General features: G+C 46.0%; 1 protein-coding gene across 5 annotated transcripts in view; it reads right to left on the bottom strand.

Moving 5' to 3' along the window:
• Nucleotides 1–372: 372 nt before the first annotated feature.
• Fkbp15 (FKBP prolyl isomerase 15) overlaps nt 373–9,294 on the bottom strand; it is a 69,891-nt gene continuing 60,969 nt past the window's right edge. For 3 of the 5 annotated variants that reach the window (XM_027400326.2, XM_027400325.2, XM_027400321.2), the window contains 5 exons: nt 8,400–8,519; nt 7,533–7,640; nt 6,183–6,895; nt 5,121–5,217; nt 1,695–2,922 (listed from right to left, as the gene is read on the bottom strand). In XM_027400326.2, coding sequence (XP_027256127.1) covers nt 2,845–2,922; nt 5,121–5,217; nt 6,183–6,895; nt 7,533–7,640; nt 8,400–8,519 — 1,116 coding nt within the window. In that variant the 3' untranslated portion in view covers nt 1,695–2,844. Of the gene's footprint in view, nt 606–1,694; nt 2,923–5,120; nt 5,218–6,182; nt 6,896–7,532; nt 7,641–8,399; nt 8,520–9,294 lie in introns of those variants that run through there. The other 2 variants (XM_027400322.2, XM_027400323.2) reach the window with 2 other exon arrangements.

The following is a 9,294-nucleotide window of genomic DNA, read 5'->3' as shown; positions in this document are numbered from 1 at the left end:
GGACTCGCCCATAAGGGCGTGGTGAAGGAAAGCCGGGGTGACATAAGAGAGCTTCTTAAGGGGCTGCACGTGGGGACCCTGGCCCCTTTTGTTCTGGCCGCGCTGGCTGGGTTCTATAACCTAGCTCTGGCCTGTGTTTTACCTTGGTGTCTTCTGGAATAAAGAGACCTTAATCATACAGCTCAGAGGTTAAGAGCACTGACTGCTCTTCCAGAGGTCCTAAGTTCAATTCCCAGCAACCTGTAGAGGGCCTCACTATCCCTGGGGAGGAGTTTGGGGATGGGTTGGGGGGGTTGGTGGAGAACATGGGAGGATGGGAGGGTAAGGGAATGGGGGGGGGAAATGGATATATAAATATGAGTAGTAATTAAAGAATTTAAATAAAAATAAATTTTAAAAAAGTAACTGTCACATAGACTATAAACACCCATGTTGGCAGGACAGTTAGCACCTTCCTTCCTGGGGACAGAAACAACACCATAGCCATCTTGCCATTTGAAGTTAAGAAGCAAGAGTCACATTCCCTCTGTTCACAGTGCAGTCTGCAGTCTCGATGGAGTTGTGACACTTATGCCAAGTCCTGACCAGTTTCAGCTCCCAGGGCACTGTTGGGACAGACACACGAGTGACTGGCAGGTTCCTCAACTTGATACTGTTTTATTATAGTCATAATATTATAGTCATATTTGAGGCTTTTGAGGAGTAGTAGTCTTTAGAAAATTTTTTGCCTGTGGTCTATATGGTTAGACTTTGGTAACATATATCCTTATTTTAGCATTCTTCAGGGCCAAGCCACAAAAGGTGGTATTTTTCCTCCTTAATTTTCTTAAAAAACAAATACCTGCATAAGTGCTGACTAAGTGCTGGACAGTTCTAGCCCTTTATGCAATTATTAACTCATTCAATCCTCACTACCATACAGGAACCCTGCCTTCATCTCAGAGATGAGGAAGCTGAGGTAGGAGATAGTCACCTATTGATGAGCAGCAGAGCTGAGGAGTCACTGTTTCCTCATCAGCTCAGATGAGAGGCACAGGTCACATAGTGCCTGTGGTATACATAAGTGAACAGAGACTGGAGATGATGAGTCTGTGTTCTTTGTTTCCACAATGGCTGGAAATTCTCAGATTTGGATGGGGCCAGGAGCCTGAATTTTTCTTTTTTCTTTAGTACTAGAGTCAAATCTAGGGCTTGTATATGCTATACCACTGAGATACACAGCTTTGGGACCTGTATTCCTAGCAAGTAGCATTAGCTCCTTTCCTCTACACAAGGACAGTGGACAAGAGCCCAGCTCTTGATCAGCTGGACAGGACCTGCATGCTAGGTATGAAACTGTGGACAACTTGCTCTGCTCCTCTAAGCCTGGGGATAACAGGACCAATGGTTCAGCAGTTACCAACACTGCTCTTGTAGAGGACCTGGGTTTGGCTCTCAGCACCATAAATAGCTCATAACTACCTTGAATGCCCAGTTCCAGAGGCTCTGCCTCTTTTCTTCTGGCCTCTGCATACACATGGTACACAGACACACACGCAGGCCAAACATCCATACACACCAAATAAGAACGAATCTTTTTAACAATGGGGATATCCATGTCTTCTTCAGTGACTGGCACTGTACAGACTGTCTCATTGCTATCAGCCACCACAGAAGACCCACATTTACAGAGAAAACAGGCTTAGAGGTTGAAGTAACTTGTTTAAGTAACTGTTTAATACAGTCTTTCTCAATGCTTCCTAGATGCAAATGTGGGAGACAGGCACAAAGCCTGTAAGGGTAATGGCCAGATGCAGTGGAATTCAGGATACAGTCTCGAAAACATTTAAAATCATGTAACTTTAAAAAAAAAATTATTCCTTTTGAAGAATGCTGGTCTTTAGAAGATCCTTGAATAAGTAAAAGGCCACATGTATTTCCTCACTGCTCTTCGCTGTAGTAGTGTTGGCCCCTGGGGCTCATAGGCAATGGAAGAACCCCCCAGATATCATGAACAGTGGATACTCAGACTCCTGCTTCCCTTCCCTGCATGGCTCCTTGGCCTGCAGTGTAGACCACAGAAATTAGTACATGGTGGGACTGGCTCTCCAATAACTGTGATGCCCAGAGCCTTATGCGGCTATGGTAAGCTGCAACTGCAGTGTGCGACTCTTTGAAAGCCTTTAAGTTCAAGGTCAGGTGCCAACAGAAATATATCACAGTGCTTTTGTGCACATAACTGACCAAGTTACAACTCCCATCCTTAGGATCCCAAGAAAGAACATGACAGCCCTGGAAACCAAACTCAGTTTCTCTTCAAGGGCCCAAGTCAAGTTTTATTGTAGGCATTTATTTTAGTCTTGTTAATTCCAAATACTTATTGACCTCTTTTATAAAATTTAAGGCAGAGATAGAAGATACATGTCTCAGAGCCACAGGCTAGGCCAGCATGATCTCTCAGTCTCCATGGAGACCTCTCCCCAGGCTACAGAGTCTATTACTGCAGCTCTGGTGAGCCCTGGGAGAGCAGGAGGGCTCACAGGTCAACTTGAGAATGAATAAAAAGACTTGGGAGAAATGGCAGGATGCTTGTGACTGGCTGCAGGTGACCCTCCCAGCCCTTCCCCCATGGTAGGGGTCACTCACTGAGGGCTCTTATACCACCAGTTCTTCAGACAGACTCATGATCCTCTTCACCAGGTCAGTCAGGGCTCAGATGGCAGCTAACTCAGACGTCTGAACCACTGTCCTCAGAATGTCCACCAGGACCTCACCCTGAGGCTCACCTAGACCTGAAGCCGGTTGTGCAAAATCATGCTTAGGGAAGGGCTGGGAGAGAAACCTGCATGCCTGTTTCCTAGGTCTTCACCCCAGCCAATCAATGTCATCGTCATCATCATCATCTCCAAAAAGGGGTGTTGGGGGCGGGCGTCCCTTCATGCTCTGACAAAACAGGAAAGAGAGGTCAGTCCTCACATATCCTTGCCCAGGTGACTTCCTGCTTGTGAGGGGAAGTGGTCCAATGGCTGTCCTGCCTCTGGCTGAAAAGGAGATGAAATGGAGGGACAGGCTTTGTGGCCAGAAAACTGATCCAGATGAAGCTGGGACAAGCAGGCATGGAGGGAAGCCATCTTTCAACAGAGACAAAAGACCAATTGCTTGACTGATTTTGTAATTTATTTGTGAAGCAAGTATTGATTGGGCAGATATGCCAACTTACATATTTTGTGTGGAAAAAGTAGGTTCATTAAGGAGACACTGGAAAGGAGAAACAAATAGAAGCAAAGCATCCTTGGGACAGGAGAATAAGAAGATGACGGAAGTTCAGAAAAGTATAATCACATTCGAAAGCCAGCTGTGGCCTGAGGTGGCCGACAGACTCAGAAAGATGTGGATGTAGAGGCATGTCCACACTCTAACGTGGAGAATCCCAAGACATTAAAGAAAGCCCACAAAGCAGGGCCCATGCTCTCTTTAATTGGAGTGTGGAATAAAGGGGCTAAAGGGTTCTAGGGCCCCTAAGAGTCCCAACCAAAGGACACTGTGTTACAGGTTCAAGTCCTCGGCTTGACCCTGTCAGAGGTGGTAGAAACCTTTTTTGATGGGACCAGTAAGAGGTCTCAGGGGACTAGAGGTCACCCTCAAAGGGGACAGTAGAATTCTGGCCCCTCTTTCATCTCTCTTTCCCTTCCTGACCATTAAGAAAATACTTATTTTCTACACACATTTATGCCATAGACCTAAAAGCAATGGAGTGAACCCATCATGGTCTAAAACCTCTGAAATATTAAGCCAAAATATACAGTCTCTCTTTATACACTTCCTATATCCGGCATTTTGTGCTAGTAACAAGGCTAGCTAACACAAGGAGGCACGTAGGAGGTTCTCCTACTCTTCTCATGATTTAAATTCTTGCCTTTCATTGGCTTGGTAGGGTGGCAGCAGGGCTTGAGGAGACTACAGACTATAGTTATAATGCATAACTATAGGACATATTAGTAGAAGGTTAAACAAGAATGTGAAGTATTTTTCTGAATACCCAAGAAACAGATTATTAACTTAACTTTTTTTTTTTTTTTTTTTTTTTGTTTTTCGAGATAGGGTTTCTCTGTGGCTTTGGAGGCTATCCTGGAACTAGTTCTTGTAGACCAGGCTGGGCTCGAACTCACAGAGATCCACCTGCCTCTGCCTCTGCCTCCCGAGTGCTGGGATTAAAGGCGTGTGCCACCAAAGCCCGGCTTTTTTCATCTTATTTTCTCCTTCATTTTCTATGCAGAATTTGTAGTTAGTATTCTCAAATGCAAACTGAATTCTCAGAAAGGTAGGCTAACGGGAAGAATGTACACTTTCTCTAAAAGCAGGCAGGCAAGAGGGAAGGGATCTGGTTTACCTGAGCTGGATTCCAGATGTCACTGCCTTCTGGCCAAAAGCAAAACTCACTGCAGATGGACAGTAGAAAAGGGCGATAGGCTTTCCCCATCCATGTTCAACCTCATAGTTCTTCCCTGGACTGACCCTAACACTCCTGTCTCCTCCACGCATACTTCATGACAGTGCAATTCCCATCAGAGTCAAAATGGTCAAATGTCAGATCACAAGCCAGGGCTCTATACTCAGCTCTGTCAGAGCTTCCTTTGTGGTCCCCAACTCTCCTGTCCCCTAACTTGAAGCTACACTGTCAACACTGAACCCATCTGCTGCTCAGGGTGTTAAGATGACAAAACAGGCAGCAGATTGGAAGTGGGTAAGTAAGAAAAACTTCTAGAAACAAGTGGCCCAAAAGAAGTCCTATCTACCATCAGCCTCCTGCGAGTGACCCTCTAACCTGTTTCTTTGTCTAGGGAGAAAGAGAGCCAACAAGCTGATCTTCAGAATCTTTCCCACCTTCTCTCACTCCAAATGGGACTCATTCTCTAAGGGACAGAGATTATGGCACCCTTTTAAGAGTACAGTGGCAGCTGGCCATCCCCACTCTGCTTACAGAGCTGCCCACTCTGGGCCCCAAGCTCACTCCCACAGGGTCCTGTACACAGAGTCCAGGAAGTAGGCCACCAACAGACTCCTTTCCTCTTCTCTGAGCCTGCAGGGAAGAGCCCCCACATGGTGGCATGAGGACTCAGCAGAGCCTGAGATTTCCTTACCACCTCATCTTCATCCTCTTCCTCGGGCTGGACTATGGGCTTCGGATCTTTCAGAGTTGCCCCTTTAAACAGCTCATCATCTTCATCTCCAGATAGACTAAAGGAGAATCAAGCCACAGATATGTTGCTGTTTCTGCCCAGGTCACAGTGCCCACCAGCTACGAGGGTCATGGGCTCTGAAGTGAGACCTACTCACCCAATTCAAATATCTCTTCCTACATTGTGCATCCATCCCTCCAAAGACCACACCCTGTGCAATCCCCTCCACAGCCTATACCCTGTATTAGCCCCTCCAATATATACCCTGTGTTAGCCGCTCCGGGCTACACCCTGTGTCAGCCCCTCCTTCAGTCTACATCCTGTGTCAGACCCCCTCCAGTCTATACCATACCTGCATTAGCCCCTCCAGTCTACACTCTGTACCATACAGGCCCCAATCCAGTCTATAGTTAGCACAATCCCTAAAGCTAGCAAATCAGACTCCACTACTCTTCTGCTTAAATCCTTTTACTGGCTTCTCATTGTACTCACATAAAATTCAAGCTTTAACAGTGACATAAAATAATCACTTATCTTGGCCCCTTCTTTATTTTCCAACTTCAGCTTTACCCCACTTGTCCTCTACTAGCTCCTTTTTGTGTCCATCCCACCAGAGCACCTTTGTGTGTGCTCCTCTCTCTGCAATCTCTTCCTGCTGTCAGTCTGGATGACTCAGTACATCTTGGATCATAGTTTAAATGCTACCTTCTCAGATGCATTCCCTAGCCACCTATTTTAACAGTATTCTCTCTCCTTATTCTCAATACTAGCAGTTTCTTTTTTGTTAGTATGTACTTCACTGTTATAATATGTAAGTTAAGTATGCATTTGTTTCCCCCACTAGACTATAAGCTCCTCAGACTCATAAGCCACACCTGCCTTGCCCGCTACACTCTCATGGTGCCTGCCACGGAGCTCTGTAGAGCTGTTGATAAGGAAATGAATGAGGACATCAGCCAGTCAATCCTGAAAAAGAGACCCCTCCCACAGAGAGCCATCTTGTGCTTTCTCAAGAGTACATACCTGCTGTGCTGGGAGTCCTGGTTGTGTCTGAGAGATGCTCCTACAGCTGCAGAAGCAAGTTCTGTGTCCAGTAATGCCTCAGGGGGACCAGAGCTACTGACATCCTCAATTTCTTTGAACTCAGGAGGCTGAGGTTCTCCTCCTGGGCTTGCAGGGTCTAAGGCTGGTGGCTCCCCCTTCTCAGGGTCTAGTGTCAGTGACAATCTCCTGGAGTCTCCTTGCGGCGGACCATCTGAGGCTACTTCCCCAACATGTTCTCCCAATACATTGTTGGGCTGCGCTGCTCTCTGACCATCAGCAAGTGGTTCCTCACACTTAGAGTCTATAGTTACAGTTCCTGGAGGTTTAGGTGGGATTGAAGTTGGGGGGCCCAGGACTCTGGGGGATGGGATGCCAGCTGGTTCAGGTAGGAGGGAACTGTCTTTCATTTCTGAGGGTATCTCTGCTTCTGAGGACTTCTCTTTCCTTGTCTGTGTACCATTCTGTGGAATGGGGAAAGCCTGTGGAGGCAGTGGGTTGGTCTCCCCTACTATCTCTTCTGACAGCACCTTAGGAACCTCCTGGGTCTCCCTACTTGGGGGTGCTGGAGATAGCCCAGGAGTGGCAGGACCTGGCTGCTCCAAGGAAGGTCTCAAAGGCTTGTCTTCTTCCTCCTCACTGCTGCACTCTCCTTGCTCTTCCTCCTGCTGGTTCAACAGCTGCAGGGTCACCATCTGTTCAAAAGCCAAGGAAGAGATGTGGACGAAAGTTTCTGTCTGCCCAGTCCCACAGCTGTTTAGTCCCAAATAAACACAGAGGCTTATATTAATTATAAACTGTTTGGCCTACTGGTCAGGCTTCTTATTGACTAGCTCTCTCTTAATTATTAACCCATTTCTATTCATCTGTTTATATCTAAGTGGTTTTGGCTTACTGGTGATGCTTCCTCGGCAGCTACAAGGCATCTCTCTAGCAACTCACTCTCTGTGTTCTTCCCACAATTCTCCTAGTCTGGTAGCCCTGCCTATACTTCCTTCCTGGCTACATCCTGCCTGTCCATTAGCTAAAACAGCTTTATTCATCAACCATTAAGAGAAACATACATTCACAGCATACAGAAGGACCTCCCTCATTAAGGAGATGAGCACTGAAAAGAAGACAGTGTGCACTGACAGGTGTCACAGCTGCCCCTAATTCAAATGACTATGTTTTTCCCTGTCAGAAGAGGCTGGCCACATCTATCCAGGCATATGTCATTTCAGAGATCCCTATCACCGCTGGATAGTCTTGAGTAACTTTTTAAGTATGAGTGCTTAGATGGTAATTAAAGAAAATGCCCATTCCAATGAACCAATTGACAGCTTTCTGTACCTTGATTGTATGCATGATGGTCCTGAGAATGGTCCTGCCATCATAAGATTCCTCCAGCTCAAACTCTCCCCTCAATGACTGGAACACCTGGTTCATGATCTTCTTGACCTGTGCCAAGATCAAAAGGGTATGCTACCAAAATCAAGTCATTAAGTGATACATTAAAATTACAGAGTTGGGCCGGCGTTGGTGGCACACGCCTTTAATCCCAGCACTTGGCAGGTAGAGGCAGGCGGATCTCTGTGAGTTTGAGACCAGCCTGGTCTCCAGAGCGAGTGCCAGGATAGGCTCCAAAGCTACACAGAGAAACCCTGTCTCGAAAAACCCAAAATAAATAAATAAATAAATAAATAAATAAATAAAATCACAGAGTTGGAACTCTACAGAGGGACACAGATCATCATGAATAGCTGGTGACACTAAGAACTGCCACGGTGGAAAGAACAGTTTCAAAGAAGAATTTCTTGCCAAGGGCACACAAGTGATGATAAGAGTACAAGATTGCCCAAAGATCATTTGCTGATATGATGTAACTCCAACTATAAGTACCATAGTCAGCTGTGTGGCCTTGACCACAGGGACTAGGAAATGTTGGATGCTGGGTGAAGCACCACCCTCCAGCTCTTCCCTGTGATTTAGGGGTACTTTCCATATCTGTCAAAGCTTCAGAGGAATAGAGTCTCTTTGGATTTGCTACCAGAGTGGTAGACTCTGAAGAGTTAGTTTTTATGTCAGACAAGTGATGAATCAATAAGGCCAGAAAAACACTGTCAGCATCACATACAGGCCATGTTTTCTGAATATTTCATAAGCACATTCACTGCCTTGATCTGACAGGTTTTGCTGCTTCTTTGAATGTCAGCTCACCTTCTCTGAAGGGTCAGTAGCAGCTCTAACTGCAGGTGCCTGGGACTTATTCTTCTCCAGTTGCTGGATGTGCTCATTTTGTGCAGTGAAGGCTGCAACCTGTTCCTGGAGAGCTGAGCACTGTAAAATGAACAGACTAGGTTGTGGTCTTGGGAACCTGGGTGACTGTGATAGTCAAGAAACACACAAGAACCATTCTGGACACAAGTCCTGACTTCACCTAGGTCTGCTGGGCCTAGCCTTGGTCCTTACCCCAGACCAGCTGAAGCAAGTCACTCTACTTCCTCAACAATCAACTTACACTTTCTTCCTATCAAGGGTACTTGACTTGTTCCCAATGAGGTGAAGAATATGATGAAAACAAGGGGGTATGAATAAGGGTAGTCAAAAACATACAAATACTCAGCAACCTAGTCACCTCCAAGACTGCCTCCAAGGCCTCCAAGTCAAAGGGTTTTAACTGGATAATTCAAGAAACTGCCCTTTGGACAAGGGACATCATAGCATGTCCCTAAGTCACCTTCTAGCTCTCTTTCACATATAAGTATCCCACCATATCCCACACTCTACCCTTCTGCCTTACCACAGTTACCTGTCCTTGGCTCTGCTCAAAGGTCACCTCCTTTGGGACTCACTCCTTCCCAACAACTTTAGGTACTTCCTCTTCTAAGCCTCTCCAGACCACTTATCTCGGTTTCTTTTCTGTGATTATCTGATTCTTGACAGCAGATTTCTTTGCATGCCTTTTCTCTAACATAGTGACTGGAGTCAAACTAATGCTTAGTAAATATTTGTTTAATAAATGAAGAATAAAATAGTAGGAAACAAGTCCTGGAACACTGGCTGTTTTGTCTTTTTCCAGGTCCCTGACCTGCCACCCTATGTAAGCACATGA

The sequence above is a fragment of the Cricetulus griseus genome, chromosome 2 (assembly GCF_003668045.3).
Source record: "Cricetulus griseus strain 17A/GY chromosome 2, alternate assembly CriGri-PICRH-1.0, whole genome shotgun sequence".
NCBI lineage: Eukaryota > Metazoa > Chordata > Mammalia > Rodentia > Cricetidae > Cricetulus > Cricetulus griseus.
The sequence above is the reverse complement of the archived record's forward strand: the minus strand, read 5'-3'. Positions and strand labels throughout refer to the sequence as shown.